General features: G+C 38.3%; 1 protein-coding gene across 2 annotated transcripts in view; it reads left to right on the top strand.

Annotated features, from left to right (window-relative positions):
- PLXNB2 (plexin B2) overlaps positions 1–20336 on the top strand; it is a 172101-nt gene that overhangs the window by 144296 nt on the left and 7469 nt on the right. For both annotated transcript variants that reach the window (XM_085041794.1, XM_085041802.1), the window contains 13 exons: positions 122–261; positions 1559–1659; positions 3860–4089; positions 5110–5291; positions 6049–6115; positions 6230–6376; positions 8880–9036; positions 10060–10160; positions 11224–11308; positions 16949–17103; positions 18744–18904; positions 19493–19640; positions 20140–20204. In XM_085041794.1, the coding sequence (XP_084897920.1) occupies positions 122–261; positions 1559–1659; positions 3860–4089; positions 5110–5291; positions 6049–6115; positions 6230–6376; positions 8880–9036; positions 10060–10160; positions 11224–11308; positions 16949–17103; positions 18744–18904; positions 19493–19640; positions 20140–20204 (1739 nt within the window). The remainder of the gene's footprint in view (positions 1–121; positions 262–1558; positions 1660–3859; positions 4090–5109; positions 5292–6048; positions 6116–6229; positions 6377–8879; positions 9037–10059; positions 10161–11223; positions 11309–16948; positions 17104–18743; positions 18905–19492; positions 19641–20139; positions 20205–20336) is intronic.

Below are 20336 nucleotides of genomic sequence, written 5' to 3'. Positions count from 1 at the left end.
GTTTGGCAGTTTGAGTTAGAAATTCACTTGTAGAAATTACTAAGAATTTAGAGTGCAACTGAGAAGCTGACCACCTTACATTTGCACTTGTTGAGACAAATGTCTGTTTTTATCTAATTAGGTGAAATTTGGACTCCGGGAATGGATCCTTGGAAGGGTGGAATATGATACCCGTGTGACTGATATCCCACTGAGTCTTATTTTGCCACTGGTACTTATTCCTATGATAGTCATCATCATCATTTCTGTCATCTGTTACAGGTAAGTTCTTCTAATTTGGTGCTTTTGTTTTCCTAAAGCTTTCAAGGTATTACCTGATTGTTTTCAGCTCAGTCTACAGAAACTATATTCATGTTTTTTATGAGCTGCAGAGTTAAGAAAAGGAGTTACAGCTGGAAATACGTATGAGCACCGATTTATTCCTCTCACACACACCAAATTCCTTGGTGTCAGTCAGCCCAGTCCCCCCATTATATATAAACACAACACCAGGCTTCCCAAGTAAACAATTGCAGACTAAGTTGCACACATACTCTTTTGAAATGGCAGCTAAGGTGGCACCTGTGAAGTAGATAACTTGTTCTGTGTACATACCCATCAGCATATATGCTGCCTCAGTCAGCACTGTAAGTCTGAGCTGGATGGATTTGGATAAGGAGTAATTTTTGTCTTTTCAGCTAAGTTACACACAAACTGCATGGTTAATGTTGGAATTCATGCTTCATAAAGGGCCAGAATATATGTCTGTATTTCATTTAAAACCTACTTAGTCCAATTTTAAGTTTAGTAATGAGGGCCTCATACTGTCCCTCAGGAAGGGGTGGATTTCACTGTTATGGTACATATCAGTACAGCTGAAGCATGTGCTGTACAGCCCATATGTTCTTGTGAACCTCCATCAACCTTCTGAGTTTGATCCCAGACACACTCCTGGGTTGTTTAGAGCAAGTACAGGACATGTTGCAAGCAATCCTGCTCAGACATACAAACTGAATTTCTGTACTTGATATATGATTAAAAGCATTTGTAGCTACTTCTTACTGGATTTTAAATTACTGGCCCAAGTCTGCTTGGACGCAACCAGCCTGTCGCTGTTGAGCAGCTAGCAGAGTAATGAAGGCATCAGTTCTTAGTGGCAAGAAGGAATGACCTTTATTGTTTTGATTTCATCACATATATAGAGTTCTCAAAAGTCACCCAGATTGGTCAGTCAGAAGCCTTCCCCCAGGCCTGATTGGCCAGGCCTGCACTGCCCAAGTTCTGGGACACTGTTCCAACAACATCCAAACTTTATCTTTATTTATAAAACACAAGAAAATTTCTCATGGGAAAAACCTGTGCTAGCCACACCAGCCCATGATGGTGCCAAGTTGCTTTACACAGAATGAAGATTTTGGCCACTGTTTCTGTTTTTCTGCATTCTTTTTCTGCTGTATTTTAAAAAATCAAAGCCAGGAAAATTTATTTCAGTCCTTGGACTTCCCTCTCAGAGCTGTTGCAAATTCTTTACTTTTGTAATTTATAACTTTTTTTTAAATCTTGCTTCTGTTCCATAAAGACGCAAGAGCCAGCAAGCAGAGCGAGAGTATGAAAAAATTAAATCACAGCTTGAAGGGCTGGAGGAGAGTGTCAGAGACCGGTGCAAGAAGGAATTCACAGGTATGACAGATATTTTCACTGCTGTGAGTCCTCTTGAGCAATCGAGACAGGCTGGAGGAATGGTGCTAGCTCACTAAAACTGTCTTCTGGGAACAAATAATCAATACATCTTAGTTGTCTTCATTACTGATATTGACATAGAGCAGAAATTTTGCTATTATATATGAGACAAGTAAATAAAATAGGTAGCTGAGGTTTTTAAAAGAAATGGATAATTTTAGTCTAAAGGAAGCACAGAGTTAGAAACTGGAAGTAGAAACTTATTGGTATTGGGGTTACTTATAGCCATTAATGTGATTGGCCATTAACACAAACATAAGAATGTTTTAGAGTGACTAACAGTGCACTTAATATTTTTAATGTGCGATGCATGCACATTAAAAACTGTTTTCAGAGCTGCAAAATTATTTGCAGCCATCAGCATACAAAAGGATAATTTTATAAGCTCACAGGAAAGAAATAGCATTCTACCCTGTTTATCGTGGGAAAATCTTAAGCTTGATTAGTGGAGCTAGCTAATTGTTCTGTGTAAATGTAGAGGCATCATCCTGGGGAAGGCAGCAGGAGGTGTGAAGGCTCAGCATTTTTACATGTTGAACTACTCATTGCAGTGCTTAAATTAGGCATCTGAGTGCAAACATTGCAAATATTGGCCTAAATGATTACCATGAAATGCCACCTCATTATCTGAATTATACTTGCTGTTGGGTCATGTTGAAATAATCTCTATTAAAATAAAATACCCCCATGCTTTATTGGTAAAGAGAAATCCTTGTTTCATGTTGACAGTGGCTAAAAAGCAGGATTGAATAAAACAGCAGTTTCAGGTTAGAGTTTGAAATCAATTTGAGAAGCTCAGGATATTTCAAAGATTTCAGCCATGCTGGAAGCCTCCCTCAGTCTTGGGGTTTTTTTGGCATTTCTGGGACTGGATGTTCTTCTCTTGTACTAGCTTTCTTTCTCTGGAAAACCAACTCCTTCCAGGTTCTGAACACAACTAGAAGCAAATATTTGTATCCATCCCAAATGGGCTTCATTTCAAACTGCATTTTGAAGTGTGAGAGGATCTTTCAAGCTCCTCTCTCTCTCTCTCCACCTCTCCCAGGGCACTTCATACCCATTTCTCTTACTGGGGCAAGAGTACAGGGTTACAGATTCCTGCTGCCTATTGGGTTGAAGGTTTCCACTCTGCTCCACAAAGTACAAGCACTGGGGAAGTAGAATGCACATCCAAGGAATCCAATTCCTAAACTACATCCACCTTGACTTACTATTAAATGAAACACTGAAGTCAAAACACTTTCTGGTTCCATGGTATGAAACTGTCACGTCAACAGCACAGAGTGCAGACAATATACAATACATGGGACCAAAGACAGCCAGGGAAAGGGACAGCAGGAAGGAAGAACTAATACCACAGAAAGGGAAATCAGGAGATTCTTTCTCGCTCAGCTTTGATGAATACTATAAAATAAAGAGGTAAATTAAGGTGTAAGAGCACTAAAACTCTGAGACAATAGGTCACAATATTAATTAACATGGTATTCTAGTCAATCAGCAATACTGGGTAATTGAAAAGCCTTCAGCTGTAGTAGCTGCTCCAAAGGATGATTCCCTAATTTTTGTCCCTTTTAAAAACTTCAGAGCTTTTTAGTCCCACAGAAATGTTTCCATCAATTTCAGTGAACCATTTAACCTTCTTCCTTCCTGCCATCCCCTTCCTTCCAATTATATTAGCTTGCTTTACACTTTAAACCTCTCTTTCCTGGATTGCTATGTTTTTAAAGGAACTTTCCTTACTTACTAGACTCAGAGGGTATAGAACGTGGATTGGGAAAAAGGAGAAATAAAACCAAACCAAACCAAACCAAAAAATATTGCAATGTCTTTTTTTGGTTCTGTACTATAATCCTGCATTTGTATACATGAACTCAGATGCCATAAAGGCCCTTTTACAGATAGGCAATAACAAGGAAATCATCAGTGCTAAAGGCAGTTATCCTCATGTCACCATAGGATTAGCTGTGGTTATAGTTAATAGGATAATTGTTAAAAATAGCAAGAGAAAATGTGAGATGAAATAAAAAGTTTTGCTGCTGAGTTGCTTTTTCACTCTTACATGGCATTCAAAGAGCTTGTGTTGCCTAAAAAACCTGCAGACTTTTTAAACGGAACCTTTGAACTAAATTGCATATTGCAGATCTAATGATAGAGATGGAGGATCAGACAAATGATATCAATGAAGCTGGAATTCCAGTGCTGGACTACAAAACATACACGGACAGAGTCTTCTTCTTGCCCTCCAAAGATGGAGAGAAAGATGTGATGATTACAGGAAAGCTGGATATTCCTGAGGCCAGGCGCCAGACTGTGGAGCAGGCTTTGTACCAATTCTCCAACCTCCTCAATAGCAAATCCTTCCTCATTAATGTGAGTACTGAAGTAGATTCACCTTGTCTCTTAGCTAAGCGTCCCTGTGTGTATGTGTGCAAGAGATTTTGCAAGCACAACTGAACCAAAATTAATAAATATAAATTATTTGCTTATGGTTCTGATTTCACAGTAACCACTGCATATATGTGGCATTACAGCCAGAGCTTTCTGGTGGGACAGATAGGCAAAATTCTATTTCTCTGCCAGGTGATGTAATATGGAGTTAGTCAACACTGCAGTGGCTGTAAAAAGCAGGTGTTGCCCAATCTGGCATAAAAACTGGTGTTACAAGTTTGGTTTAGCTTTTTAAGAAATGTGATCAGAGAGTGTTGATTCCATCCTGGCTCCTCACAGGAGTCACCTGCAGACAGCCATCTACCAGAATCTGTGCCCCAGCGACGGCAGAGGCTCCTCAAGTGGCCTATTCATCAAGACTGATGAGTGCTCACAGCTGCTCTGAAGAGACTTATAATTGTTCACTCTCAAAAGCTGAGGCTCATTGTCAGACTCCTAAATATAGATTTAGGCTTCTAGCTTTTTATCTTTTTTTTTTTTTTTAATTTTTTTTTACTAATGAGAATCCAGAGCTGAGCTAGTTAATGCTAGTATTAAAGTTTATGGCAGATGAGAGCACATTTGCAGGTGTACTTACATTAGTGTCTGTAATTTGATGTGAAAGGACTGGGAATTTGGGAGGGAGGGGAGTTGATTTTCTCCTTTAAAATTGTCACTGAGCACTGTTTCACATTTAATTAAAACATCCTTTTTAGATCAGGTTTTAGTTAAGTATATAAGCATTCTTTGGGTCAGTCCAGTACACTGTGTGTGTATCTAAAACCAAATTTTAGGCAACATTTTCTTATAAGAAGTTTTTTCAAACTCCTGAAAACGTTTTGATTCTGTCCTCAGGAGATTTAATATTAAAATAATATTGCTTGTCTTCTTAGTGCAGACAAGTGTTGAGGTTCCTCAGAAACCTGTCATCTGACTTGACTTTACATTTGTCTTCTCTTTCAGTTTATTCACACGCTGGAAAACCAAAGGGAGTTCTCTGCTCGAGCTAAAGTGTATTTTGCATCTTTACTGACAGTCGCTTTACATGGAAAACTAGAATACTACACTGACATCATGAGGACGCTGTTCTTAGAACTGATGGAGCAATATGTTGTGGCCAAAAACCCAAAGCTGATGCTAAGAAGGTTTGAATGATTGTCATATTTTCTGTATGTCTCTGGCTTTCTGTAAATGAGTTTCTTTTGCAATGTGACTGTATTGAAATGCCAGCTATCCATAAAAGTCAGAAATAGCTTGGCCCAAGCATGTTAGCCAGGCAAGCCCACCTGGAGCAGCTGTGGGAGGCACATGCAGGACTATTGGGCAGGTCTGCTTATTCAAATACTGTGGTGTAGAAACACCTACCTTTCTTCAAAATACCACTCTGAACATTTCATTTACTTTTTAATCTAACTTTATTCCAAATGATCTAGCATTTATACCACACATCACCTCCATAATGAGCACACATAATCAGCTGCATTGTGCATTCAGTGAGGGCTTGCACTAGTGTTTTAACCCAGCTGTTGTCCCCAATACATTACGATTTATTACCTTGTTCTGTATATGTTGTAGCTCTGTAATCTGTAGGTTGTTTCCCAGTAACTGCACAACTGGGTTAATTTTTTAGCTCTCACAGTGTAGACCCAATTTAAGATTTTGAATAAAGGATGTGTGCTTTTCAGCAATGAGATGAAGGTTCCTACCCAGGAATGATGAGCAATACAAAGCACTTATCCTAAAGCAAGTCTATGCTTTCAAGACTCTATAGGGAAATCATTGCATTAGGAGACTGCATGCAGTTAAGCATGTAAAAATATTATATTTCAAGCAAGCAATGTTTTTCTTTAAAACCTTGTCATTAAGTGCCCTTACCAGATTCGGGGTTGGTTTTTTTTTCAGATCTGAAACGGTTGTTGAGAGAATGTTGTCTAACTGGATGTCTATTTGTTTATATCAGTACCTCAAGGTAAGAGTTGAAGTCTGTTGCCTGTGGGCTTTCTTTTAATCAGTAATACTTTAAAAAGCTGCACTGAGTATGTCTTTCGGTTTTGCTTTATTTGATTTCCTTTCCTTTACATAGGACAATGCTGGGGAGCCTCTTTATAAATTGTTCAAGGCTATCAAACACCAGGTAGAAAAAGGCCCAGTGGATGCTGTACTAAAGAAAGCCAAATATACATTGAATGACACTGGCTTGCTGGGAGATGATGTAGAGTACACACAGTTGGTAAGCGAAGCATGATAAATAGATAATAAAATCCTTTTTTTTTAAATTTTAAAATAAATTGTTATAGCGTTAAGTCTGCACACTTTTTCTAGACGACTGTGAACTGCATAGAAATTCTGGTTGTGGGCAGGATTGTCAGCAGTTTGACCAAAACAAGTCTCCAAGCAGGAAAACAGAATTATAAAGTATCTTCTAAGATGAAATTCAAATCCTGACACTGTGGAATCCATTTCAGTAAATCCCTTTCATAATTTTCAGTCTGTCTGAAAAGTGGTCAAGATGTTTGGCTCCTCCCCTTTTCCCATCCAGTTTAAGTCCCAGTTTGGGAGGAAAAAATCACAATTTTATGTATTCTCGAGTGATGCTGATGGGAGGGCTGATTTGGGGAGAGTGCTGTAGGATTTTCACTCACAGAGTCACCAGACTGTGACCTAGAGTGCCTGGAGGAAGTGTGCTGGGCCAGAAGAAACATTTTATGCTCAACAGATATTTGGGGGATTAGTTGAGTTACCATGTTTGTATCTGAGCCAAAGGTGCCACCCACAGAAAACACACTGATTGGCAATGCTGACTATAATTTCTGTTGTGTATGGAGAACAAAATTTATTTGCACTGTACATCATGTAGGACTTAAAGGCAGTAATTCTTTATTCAGTCTGTTTCTTTTCATTTAAAAAAATGCCTGCAATTAAGCTAAATGAATCAGTGTGAAAGCAGAAAATTTGCATATGCAATCAGATGTGGGCACCACACGCATATTAGCTAGATATTAACCATTATAAGATTGTACAGGAGCAGTATTTGGTCCAGAGTTACAGATATCTGCAAGTATCCAACAAATATTTTATGTGTGTGCATGCGTGGAAGTTGATGAGATATATGTATATGTGTATATATGTGTGATAAAAGATTAGGAAGGGGGTACTATTGCCATAAGTTTTTGAGACCTTTGGCACAATGATGATGTTGTGATAACTCTGAACAGTTAGGGAGCATTCGTGCACCAATGTAGGTTAAAGCATGAGCTAATTCCTTCACTTCTGCCTGAATGTGAGACAAGGTGGGTATGTACAGCATAGAAGAGTTGTCTGCTCTCTAATTGTTCTTATTTAAAAGATGAATCTGTTTTGCATCACTGGTTACACTGACGTGCTGCATACTGAACCAGCAGCAAAATCATGTCTAATTACCATAAAGCTAATAGGAAAAGGAAGGTGAAATCTCATGATTAGTTTGAGAGTTCTGTCAAGGGACAGTGCAATCATGTTTAATTTGACTGCCGTATGGCACAGCTTTTCTTCACTGCTTAAAAATACCAGCTATGCAAGTTTATTTCTGAGGTCTGATGTAATAAATTCAGGCACTGTGGTTGGCAGGACCATATGTATCTGAGAGCTGCAGTGCTTCACATGTGCCTGGCCTCCTAAGTTACCTGACTGGCAGAAGATCCACGAGGGCTCTGAGCTGTTGTACTGATTCAGCTAGTGAAAGAAAGAGGCTTTTCATAATATCTATTTGGAGTTTTTAATTTTTTTTTTCTTTCCCCCGGGGGGGTTTTCTCACCACGGTTTTCTTATTTGATTTTGTCTATATTGAAACTGACACTTACATAGCAAAGCTACTTTCAGAAAAATCACTCTAGATTTAGCAAATTACAGGCTTTCAAGAAATTTTCTTTAACATTAAAAAAAACCACATCAATAGTATCAGAAAACAGTAATATTTTAGAACTAGCATAAGCTACTTAGGTGTATTCCCTGGAGCTATTAGAGTCATTATGACAATAGTAAGCAGTAAATGAGGTTTTCAAACACATAAGATTATAGAAATTACTTTTCTATGTACATATATATGTGTATGTGTGTGCATATTTGGTGAACAGCTGGTCACAGAAGGTAACGTTTGGAGAGCTGAACAACTCACTGTTCATCAGTTAAGCCATGTTAAATCTCCATATGTACAGAAGTAGTCTGCTCATCTTTAAAGCCACAGACATGAAGACAGCATAAAGGAAGGCAAAAGCACATAATATTATAGCAGTTCAATGAATTGCAGTTCAAATAATTATTGGGAACTCATGAAATTTGGACACTGCAATAGTTGGGCTTTTTTATGTTTAGGATTATCAGGTTAAATGAGAAGCATGTAACGAGTCAGTGGTCCAGCTGCTTTGTTCTTCTGGGTTTCTTTTAATAAACTCCCAAGACACAATAATATTAGCATATTAGACATGACTAAATCTATTCCGTATCTTTTCTGTTTTGTCATTGTGGGTGAAATTAACTGGAATTTATGATAGCTGGTTGGCTGCATAACAGCAAAGGATCCTTCAAATAATCCCTCAAATAATCCATACTCCCATTGCAAATATATGTTGCTGTGCAATAATCATTGCATGGTGAATTTCAGATACTGTTTGCATTTAAATCACCCAGAAAAACAGATTCAGAGGTAATTCAGCACTGATTTGCCTTAATAACCTTGTACATTCTTTTCTTCACAGACAGTTAATGTGTATGTGCAAGAGGGAGGAAACGATTCCATACCTGTGAAAGTGCTGAACTGTGATACTATATCACAAGTAAAGGAAAAGATAATAGACCAAGTCTATCGAAATCTGCCATGTTCTCAGTGGCCAAAAGCTGACAGTGTAGTTCTTGGTATGTAGCTTTTTCTGATACTATGTTGAACAGACAACACATGTTGTGTGACTCTATTTTCTCAAAAAAAGTCTATGAGAGGATTTTATTGCTTGTTTATGGTTGGTTTGCTGTTTGTTTGATGAGTTTGGATTTTTTCAAAAAAGCTGAATTCATGTTCAGCTAAATGCAAAAATAGAGCATTTTGCAGCATTCTTAATATGCCTTAAAAATTAATGTTTTCTTACAGAGTTGGTTTTCTTGACTCTTAAATTTTGGTATACTGTCATTAGCATTGCAAGAACCTGTTAATGGCTGTTAGCAGAAATGAATTCATGTCTGACAGAGTCAGTATCTCAGGTACTAATTAATGTGATAATGACAGCATGGATAATTAACTGATGGAGAAGTAATGATGCAATTTCAGAAACTGGTACTGATTTTTAGTTGCCTTTCTAATGGTTATTCAAAAGAGTTATAACTTATAGGAACTGCACTTTTAGATGATGTACCACCTAGTCTCTGAAAATTATCCTCCTTTGAAGACTTTTAAAAGAGCTATTCTCTTCTTGACAAAAAAAAAGAGTGGTGTTCCTTAAAAGGCCTAATAATCTCAGAATAAAAGTTCCAATTAATATTTTTTTTTCAGTATTTTCATTACTGTATTAATGTGAAAGTAGAAGATGAAATTCTTGCTCTTCAGAATATCCTAGTAAATCACCTAAAAATGTATTTTCTATTCCATGAAATCTTACTCTAGATTGAACCAATAGCAGTTCTCATGTATATTTGTCAAATTCTATGTGAAGGAATTTAACTTTTTATGGAATATGGAAGAAGTCATATGCATGGTCAGGAATAGTTCATGCAAACTTCTGTAATAAAGACCTGATGATTAGGCAATAAAAAACATACACTGGGGCATGTGCTACATTACTTCTTTTGATGTTCCACAATGTGTCAGTGGGTCTATAAAACATTCTTGGAGTAGTTATTTCTGCACATGGTTAAAAACTATTTGTTCTCACTTTAATTACCTCTTAGAGTGGCGTCCAGGTTCTACTGCACAGATCCTCTCAGACTTGGATTTAACATCCCAAAGAGATGGCAGATGGAAACGTATCAACACCCTAATGCATTATAATGTAAGGTGTTTCAAAACAGTTTTTCGTGCCTGTTATCTGTTTTCTTGTAATAAACAAAATTTTTGTTTTTAGAGAAACTTCAGTGCTACATGCAGGTTGCCCAGAGAAGTTGTGGATGCCCCATCCCTGGCAGTGTTCAAGGCCAGGCTAGATGGGGCTCTGAGAAACCTGGTCTAGTGGAAGGTGTCCCTGCCCATGGCAGGGGAATTGGAAATAGATGATCTTGAAGGTCCCTTCCAACCCAAACCATTCTATGATCCTATGATGAAGAATCAAAAGAAACACATGGGATCTGACTCTAGTCAGTAAAAGCTTTGGACTGTGAAAGGCAGGGTCTAGACATACTGCGTAAACATCTTATGTAGAAACAAAAAACCTAAATGCCAGTGCTTTGGCTTCCTCATCACTGAAGTATCCAAATCCAAATTCCACTTAGAACATTCGAAAGCTCTTTTTGCCAGGTCTCATATTCATCTTTTCTTTTCTCCACCACTTCCTACCCCTGAGAATTGTTTTTGTCCTTTCTGTGCTGCTAAATAGATTTTGAGCTGGCCTGGTTTGTTCAACAGCCCAGTCAAGAGAGCATATGTTGATGTTTTTGTGCCGTATGTTTTAGGTTTCATACTGTGCATTCTACCACACACTTGCAATCCCCTCATCTTTCCTTTTTATGCTATTTATTGCTGTGTAACAACAGTTAATCCTGATTAGAAAAGAGAAAAGCTGGTTAGTTTTCCCTCAGAAAGCAGACAGGTCTGATTCTTCATTATAAACCCCATTTTTGTCCAAAGGGCACCCACACCAGACTGAGCAACCACTTAAGCCTTGAAGATGCTCCTAATATTTCAGTAATCTCAGAGGAGGTGTTGATGGGATCCCTTACTAACAGAGGGGGGGAAAGTCTGTTCTGAATTGCAGAGCCATGTTGTCAAAGCCTTGGAGGGTTAGCATTTGTCATAGATTCCCTGCAACAGATTACAGAAACAGCAGTTTACGGTTTAAGAAAGAGGTTCAGTAGTGCATGGTTCTTTTGAAGAATATCTCTGTGTTTGTATTTTCAAAGGTTCGAGATGGTGCCACACTCATCTTATCAAAAATGGGAATTTCCCAGCAGCCAGAGGATAATCAGCAAGATGTCCCAGGGGAAAGTGAGTATCTTGTGGCTTCCTTACCTCCCAAGATGACTAGAAGTCAAAACCCACAGTGATGCTGCTGTCTTGATTTTGTTTATCAAGCACTTCCATGGAGCTAGATAGTCCCCACCAGACTATATAGGGTTTATTTATTGTGTGTTACTCACTGTACACTTGCAATGGTTTTCTTTGCCTTCATTGTAAAAGTCTTAAATGTTGATACTTTAACCATAATTGCTGTGAATCCATACCCAAACTTAATAGGAAGCACTCTTATTAAACATTTCCTTCCATATTTTGTTTTTTAATCACACTCCATCTATAGCAAACTGTACATTTCATCTTCCCAGAGCTTTATGTCTTTTTTTCCCTTTCTCCAGCCTTTACACATTTTCCTCTTCAAATTTCTTTCACTTCTTATTAGACTGAGAATTAAATTCAGTGTTCTAGATTAACCATGGTGGAGACTAGCTCCCCTCTCTGTGACATAATAAAACTGATATAATTTTTTATAGCATTTCTTACAACTGTGTTGCCTTGCAAACTCATCTCTGTACACAATCTCTGATTTTGTGTTTCCCTCCCTTTGAGTGATGTTTCTCCAGCTATGCTAACTTGTCTTTTCCCAGGGCTTTTTAGTTGGTTTTGTTTGTTCCATTTTGTCTCTCTAGATGCAGCATTTTTCACAATGCCTTTGTTCTTTTTGAGGTTTGCAATCCTCTTTAAGTTAATGTCAGGCATTTCCTTGTAAATTTTCTTCTCTTTCATATCACTAATAGCATCTGCTGCATAATTCTTGTATTGCTAACTGCTACATTATGCTTGACTTCGCAACACAGGAGACAACCTGTTAGCTTGCAACCCATCTTAAAAGCTTTTATTTTACACGTTAGTGTTCAGTCTAGACCACTTTTCTCTGTCTCAAAATATCTTGAGACACAATATCCATTACAGCCTTGAATGCATTCAGATTTTTATGAAAATATTTACTTGTGAAAGTATGTTCTTTGTCACATGGATTTCCTTTGCTGACTTTAGGTGTTCGGTTTCCCTGGTGTTTTTTTATCCTTATATTCAGTTATTTTATATGAGGTAGAAGTTAGATTTATGGAACAATATTGTTGAGATCATTCTTCCTCCCATGAACTCGTTTGATATGCTTTTCTGTCTAGCACTGATTGCAAAGGCCATTACTTCACCTAATAGTTTCACTCCTTTAAACACATTTACTGATCCCAGATTTAATAGGTTTCAAGGGCTGGGCAATCAAACAGGTTGGAAATAATATGCTAGAAATGTACATTTTTCAAGAAAATGGGTCTCAGTTGATAGCTCTGTCATATATCGCTATTTAGCAGAAATGTTCAGACTTTCATTTCATTTGTTTTGAGTGGTGGACAGAAAATCAAGATGGGCAGAATTACTTGTTGTTTACTTTTTACTCTGTCCCCCTGTATTCTTTCTTTTGGGACTTTTTCCAGCAGAAAGAGGAGTCTTCTAATGGTCATGTCTACATCGCTGCTGCTATCCTCTCATGCCTTTACTGCAAGTGCCTGGCACAGCTGGCCAAGCAGTGACTGTTCTGTCACAGCAGGAGCCAACCCAGCATGTTAACTTAAAAAGCCATCCAGTTTAATGTAGAAGGCAGTGGAGTGCAGCCACGCAAGGAGCTGTTTCCTAGTCCCTGGTCAGTTTGGTTGCACTGATGGCTGGGGCTATAGCCACCTCACCTCTAAAGCAGTGGAGTGGACTGTGAATGGAGCCTGATGGTGCCCTTAACTTGCTTTGCTTTCTTAATGTAGAATAGTGGTCAGCCTTCTGTTCCAGACTCCCAGTATTCATCCTCCTCACCTCTCTACCCTTGTGGCAGGCAGTAGAGGACCAGATCACATGGTTTTGGTTTTTTTCTCCTTGGGTTAGGTTTTTTTCCTTTCCTCCTTCTCTGCAATTATATCATTAGCTATGATGAAGCTCTTTGAACAAGCATGATTTGTACTGCAAAGTGAATCCCTTACTTATCTGTGTGGCATACTAAATTGTAAAGGAAAAGCAGACTTCTGGGGACAGTGCTGTCACATGAGAGGGCTTGTACATGAGAGAAAAGTCTGCAGAGAATTCAGATCCCAAAGTCTCAAGTGAAAACAGCTTCCACCATGTTTCTTCTCCACACCTTGTCTTGCACCATGGTAGTGAACAAATTTGGGACGACCATGTTTCATGCCAAGCTACCCTGCTTTGTTTAGCACCGAAAGGTCCTCCGAGCTATCTGGTGCCAGCTTGTTCTGTTGGAAAGCTATAAAATGTTACAAAGCTGGTACAAAGTGAGAGCCTGCCGTGACTGTGATTTGTGAGACACTGTGTATAAAAGGGAGAGGAGAGGATCAGAGGCTTCCCCTCCCACACATTCACATTTATAAAACACAGGGATTTACAGGGTTGGAATAAACAGAAATCCTATCCTGACTATGAATGAGGCTTGTGACGAAGTGGATTTTCTTTTATTCAGAGTCTCATTAACTTGCACCTTCTGCATTGAGAAGTGTCAGCTGAAGCCATTGACTGTCGGCCAAAGTAGGAGGCTTTCCATAGACAGAAAATGTAAAACCATGTTCAGAGATGTTGCTCTAAAACCTGGCTTTGCTTCCTTGCTGCTTTTATTCACAGCTCCTAACAGGAAGACATTAGAAGCTGGAGATTGTGACAAATTAAATGCAGCATCTTTTGCTTCTGGAGACAATAAATGCAATTACTAATTTGTACCAAGAAGGAGAATGGTTTCAGTGATTTCAGGCTAGTATTTCTGAACTGAACTATAAACCAAAACAACACATTCTGTTATTTTAGGTGTTTTTTCTGATATTTGATTTTGTTTTGTTGGGTTTTTCCCCTTTTTAAATTCTGAATAAAATAGACACAGGGTTGCAGATCAGAAATACTAATTAGCAGATCTTCCAGGATAGCTCTTCTTTCATCTCCATGGAGCAGTGTTCATGGGGTGGGGGAGACTGGAAGGAAGATAATTTGCTGCAGGTCGCACAAGGGGAAAGGGGCTGCATTGCCTGATGTTTACATCATGGCTCCTACCACTATAATTAGTCAGTGCAGTATATTTTTGCCATTAACCCACCCTGAATTATTTTCTATTGGCAAAAGAATGCCCAAGGGCCAAGACAAAGAGCTCAGGGGGAAGCATTTGACCCCCTGGACACAATCTTCTCCCTGCTTACAGCTTAATGCATAGTGTGGCTATGGAGATAAAAAGGAGGTATGTCCCCCTATCTTTTATTTTCTTCATTTCCTACTTTCACACTGAGGAAAATATAATCTCATAGAACTGTTATTTTCTCTTAGCAACCATATTGCTAACATATTTTGTTGCTCCATGTTTTGAATTTTTCTGTCTCTTTCTTCCTGCCATTTATAGCAATGAAGTGAGATCTTTGTGTTGCAAAAGTTCATCTGGTTGAGCTGTAGTCTCTTAATCCTTACTTTCCTATGAAATAACTACTCTTCCACTAGTGGCCAATTCTGCTGTTGCTAAACAAACACAGGAACAAACTCAGCTGCATGTGAGAGCCAGTAATCTCAGTGGAAACTCCTTTAGTTGTTTCCTCATCTCTCCAAGTTAAACTGGACCATATACCATCAGGAGGGCAAAGAGAGAATAAATTCCTTTGAATCAGAGGAGGAATAGGAGTGTACCAAACAACTGACATAAGGCTGGAATATAGTTTCTGCTCTAACTGCATGATTTAATCTGTTAATTTCCAAAAGTAAATAACAGGGATTGCAAAAGAAATTCCATACGTCATGCCCAGCAATGGTTCTTACTGTTCTGGCAAATGATTGCCGTGATCGGCATCAATTGTGAAATCACAACTGCTTCAAAATGAAGTGATAGCTATTCTTTTTGCTGGCTTCATTCACATGAACTTCCGAGTTGAATTAAGGACTCTCAAAGGACAATGTGATTTAATGTGGGATTTATATTTTTTCCCTACCTTGTTAAAAAGAAGTAAACGTCCCAGAAGACTGCATAACTAATGCATTTCATGAGGATATATAAAGTAGATTCAAGCAAAAGTGTTGGCTTAGCCAGATTACACATAAATGTTATTTTCCCCTGTGATGAAAAATATTGAATGTACATGCAAGCTGGGAAATTCAATGTAGCTGTTGAGGAACTTAGTAAATAAACTATTACGGTCAAAGTTAATGCAATTAAAAACTGTGCTGTAACTGGGATTCAGTTATATTAGAGATATATATTAAAGCATAAAACAGCAGAATGCAAAATAATTTGTACACTGGGGCTGAATTACAATTTCTATGGGAAGAGTAACTTTCGTCTTTTTAAGATGCCAATGATTTTAAATGTACTGATTCAATAACTTCCACTGGAAAAGTGCCATTGATTTTAGGGACTATGCCAAGTAGATACAAAAGTTCAGGAATTAAAGGAACTACAAACAAAACCAGAAGATTTGAAAGTGACACAGAAACTCTTTTCAAGGAATATTAATTGCAAGCTAAAACAATTTTATAATCTCTTTTAGAACTGTTTGTAACAGAAGATTCTCAGGCATAGAGTTTGTCTGAACAGTAATATTGATGCTGAAATGCAAATCTGCTTTTATGTGATGTGTAATCGTTGCATGGCCAAGCCCAGGGTAGCACACTGAGGCACTGTAACCAGACCAGCTGTCATTAGCATCCAAGTGCTCACTCCTGTTTCTGCTTTATTGTAACAGACCTGATATGAGTCTCTCCCTCTGGTTTAAACTATGAAAACTGACAAAAAAAAATTTTAAATCTTATTATAATGGATATGAATTTCCTTCAGTTTCCTTCAGCAATCTCTGCTTGCTGGAGTTCATGTCACCTCAGTGACGGGATGCATTTTTCCTCCACTCAGCTACAAAGTGAAGTGGTGCTTATCAAATGCTGGTAAAAGGAAGGTTTGAATTGAGGCACCGTACTTCGACCTCAGCAATTTGGGTAAAGATGTGAATTGCAATGGTGTTACCTAGAAAAAAGGTTGTCCCAGGAGCAGGCTGCAATTGGTATTTCTGTGGTGGCTATGGGGTCAGATCTAGCAAAGATTCTATAACTTGATCATGTATTTGAGAATTCACAGAGAAGTAGGGAACTTGATTGTGTAGACCTGAAAAATTGCACATACTGTGTTTACATGACTGTCATTATTTAGGAATGGTATTCTCCAGGTTAGTCTTCTACCACGCCAAGCCATACACCATTTGCTCACTTCCCCCTCCAGCTCTCCCTTCCCTGCAGCAGGATGGAGAAGACAATTGGAGGTACAAAATGTAAAAATCATGAGTTGAGCCATGACCCCTCCTGCAATAATTATCCCTGTCCTGGGTTGAACCAGAACAATGACCAAACAGGAGTTTTTCTTATTGTGTGATTCCTTCCTCTCCTTTTGGTCTTGACAAAAGCAAGCTTTTTCAGCTCTGTGTCACTCAATATTTAGTACTTGAATTGTATATGTTGGACAGGAACAAAGTAATCTAGATCCCCTTGGCAAGAGAACAGGTATGTTAAGGATAGGGAATGTGTACATACATATGTGTATTTTTGGTTGCTATTTTGGGGTTGGGTGTTTTTTATAATTATTGCAATTACTGTTTCTAGGGCATGCACTACTGGAAGATGAAAATAAGGTCTGGCATCTAGTCCGGCCAGTGGATGAAATGGATGAAGGTAAATCAAAGCGGGGCAGCGTGAAAGAAAAAGAGAGGACCAAAGCTATTACAGAAATCTACCTGACCAGACTTCTTTCTGTGAAGGTAGGGCTCAGATGTGCTATAGTTACACCTTACTTTTACAGCTTTTGAGATACAACTGAAGAAAAAGATGCAAATGTTACTCATGTCTTTGGCTGCAGTTTGGAATATGTGTCATGTACATACAAGCTGGTGTTCAAGGTTTCAAGTGGTTAATATGCCCTGAGGAACATTACTGGGAAAGAGATAAAGCACATCTTCATAAAAGCTGAGAACCATGATTACATGATCGTTAAATAAGGATTTTCCTTGCAAGACCAAGATGGATATTCTGCTCTGTGCCACCTGTTTAGAAAATATTTTGTTGGGTTTTCTTCTGAATGGACTGCTTTATAAACTCCTACAGAACCTTATATTTCCCTGTTCTTGTATGTGATCAATGCTGCAGTAAAACCTAAAAAAAAAATTCCAAATAATAGTCCTTTTAGAATATTTTTTATGCCTATAGTGCAGAATTGATCATGAGCAAAATAATTTTTTTAAACATTTCTCCTTGGAGAAAGGATTTAGAATATTATGTTTAATGACCACAAAGCCAGGCTCCTTTTGTGAAAATTAAGGCAGTCTGGCTCCAGCTAAGGCTACTTGTCCAAGTGTGGAAGTGGATATGAAGGAAAGTCTGTGGATATATGACATAGACTCGGGACAAAGAGCCAGAAAGATGCTTGTATCCCCTTTTTCTGTTAATAAAACCACTGCTTTTATATTCCCAATAGCCAGTTTATAGATTATTACCAATCTGGAGCTTTACTGACACATAAAGTGTTGGTGAGATGTTATGGCTGGGATCACAGCTACCCCTAGTACCTAGAAACTGTCAATGTGTTCTTGCTGACAGTAGAATGTCTTAGGGCTCCTTTTCATCTGGGTCCCTGCCCTGTTTGGAGGCTGTCAGCTGGAGTCATGCTTGGAAAGAGGATGCAGCCCTTCAAAGGTATCCGTAGGGCCAGTCAGCTGACTGGGGATGAACTCAATGAGGCCTCAGCAGGGTCATCTGTAAAACAAGGGGACAGTTTCTGAGGTTGCCATTACCAAGATCCAGGCAGATGCAGGAGTCCAACTGAGAACACAGCCCTTCTGAACACTTCACTCCTTGGGCTCAGTGGATCTCATGGAGCTGAGTCAGACTGGGTGTCTGATAAGGCCCAAGTGCTTGCCCTTAAACAAAAAGGGCAAATGCTCACTGGTATTTTTTCCTCTCAGTCTATTTCTGCAAATTGCATGGTGCTGTGGTGTCAGAGAAACTGGATGTGGAAAGCTGCAAAACCATTAAAAAGTGGCTAAAAATTATTTTATGGGCACAACAACCCTGAAGTGCAAATGTAACAACCAGTTTTTGCTTCTTCTGTCAAGCAGAAGGCATACCTTTCTGTGCAAACCATAGGCTCTCTGGTGAAGTAACAACCTTTCAGAACATAAAATTGTGCTCCAGAAGGTCTTTACTGTGTTTGCAGTTCACAAAGTCACTGCTCTAAGAAGTCGCATGCTTTTTGTCGCTCTTAGAGCTCAGGATGAAGGCCACCAGTGACAGCAACTGGATTATGGGCTCTTAGTGTCAATAGGAATGAAAGATGCTAGGAATGAAAGAGGCTGAATTCAGCTTGTAACACAAATGTAACTGATTTTTTAAAATTTGCTTTTAGGGGACACTTCAGCAGTTTGTAGATGACTTCTTCCACAGTGTGCTCAACTCAAACCATGTGGTGCCACCAGCTGTGAAGTACTTCTTTGACTTTCTTGATGAGCAAGCAGAAAAACATGATATCAAGGATGAAGATACAATTCACATCTGGAAAACAAACAGGTACGGTATGAACAGAGTCATACTTGTATTGCAGAGAAATAAGAGTATAATTCCCTGGTATACACTAGCACTCTTAACACAAATCAAAGTAAATTTCATTTATAATCCTCAGAATCGTTTCAATTGAGATAATATGTTTGTATGATTAAAAAGATTCCCTGTAAACCTAGAAGCTGCAAAAAATGAAACCAGCTTATCTATGGGATTGTCGGCAGATTTACCATATTTTGCTTGTGGTCTTTCCTCAGAGAAAAGGAAAGCAAGAGGCAAATGGGACTAGATTTACCTGTGAAATCACAAAATCTAATACACAGTACTTGATAGTTTCTCTGACCAAGCAGACATCATCACTTGCTGTTTTGGGGCACTCAAGATCCTTCTCGTATGAGTTTTTCTGTGAGAGATGTAAAGACTTGGTTTTCAGACATAGAAACCAGACCAGTTTGTATAAACATTGAAATATAAAATTAAACATCACTGTTGTGAGGAGATCAAAATGCAAAGCCTGTACTTAATTTAATGTGATTTTCTTGTTGTAGAATATTTATTGTGTAAAAAGGATTATTTATCCTCTTCCTTGCTTTGCAGCCTGCCTCTTAGATTCTGGGTAAACATATTGAAAAATCCCCATTTCATCTTTGATGTTCATGTTCATGAAGTAGTGGATGCTTCCTTGTCAGTCATTGCACAGACTTTCATGGATGCTTGCACAAGAACAGAGCACAAATTAAGCAGAGTAAGTGATTTGCATTCTACATCCTGACTAGCTCATGCCTGACGAGACAAAGGGCATCCTCACAGACAATACCCATTCTCTGAGGAGATGCAGCCTTGATCGTTTCTTTTTAGTTTTATAATGAAGTTAACATTTCACCACTTAACAGGTTGGTGAACTGTCAGTATTACTGTATAGTCTGCCAATTGATACTTAGAAAAAAGAGAAAATAGCAACTCCTTTTATAACAAGCACAATTAAGAATTGATTATTTCAGGTCCACCAATAATTTGTTATCACCTTGCACTGATATACTTGTAAAACTTAGCAGTAATGCCATGTGTAAACTTCATCTTTCTATTAAATAATCCCACAAATGTTAATAAGTATCCAAATGTTAATATCCGTAAAGCTCAAATGTATGTGAATATTAAGGCTCAGTCTTACATTCTTGACTTTCTTTTGCTTTCTAGAAATGTTCATAAATCAACCACATTTTTCTGTATTCTAAATTTTTCAGGATTCTCCGAGTAATAAATTACTTTATGCGAAAGAAATCTCTAACTATAAGAAAATGGTGGAAGAGTAAGTATCAATCCCTTTCATGCTTATTTGGTTGTTAGGATTTTTAAGCCTGCGTAAGAGGAAAAGGGAATTCTGATATAGTCAAAGTCAACTGTCAAATATTAAAAATTTTATACCCAAATGTTTAAACAT

Source organism: Lichenostomus cassidix, chromosome 1Aa, assembly GCF_008360975.1.
Source record: "Lichenostomus cassidix isolate B80296 chromosome 1Aa, HeHo_3.0, whole genome shotgun sequence".
Lineage (NCBI taxonomy): Eukaryota > Metazoa > Chordata > Aves > Passeriformes > Meliphagidae > Lichenostomus > Lichenostomus cassidix.
Note: the sequence above shows the minus strand (reverse complement) of the source record. Positions and strands in the feature narration are given on the sequence as shown.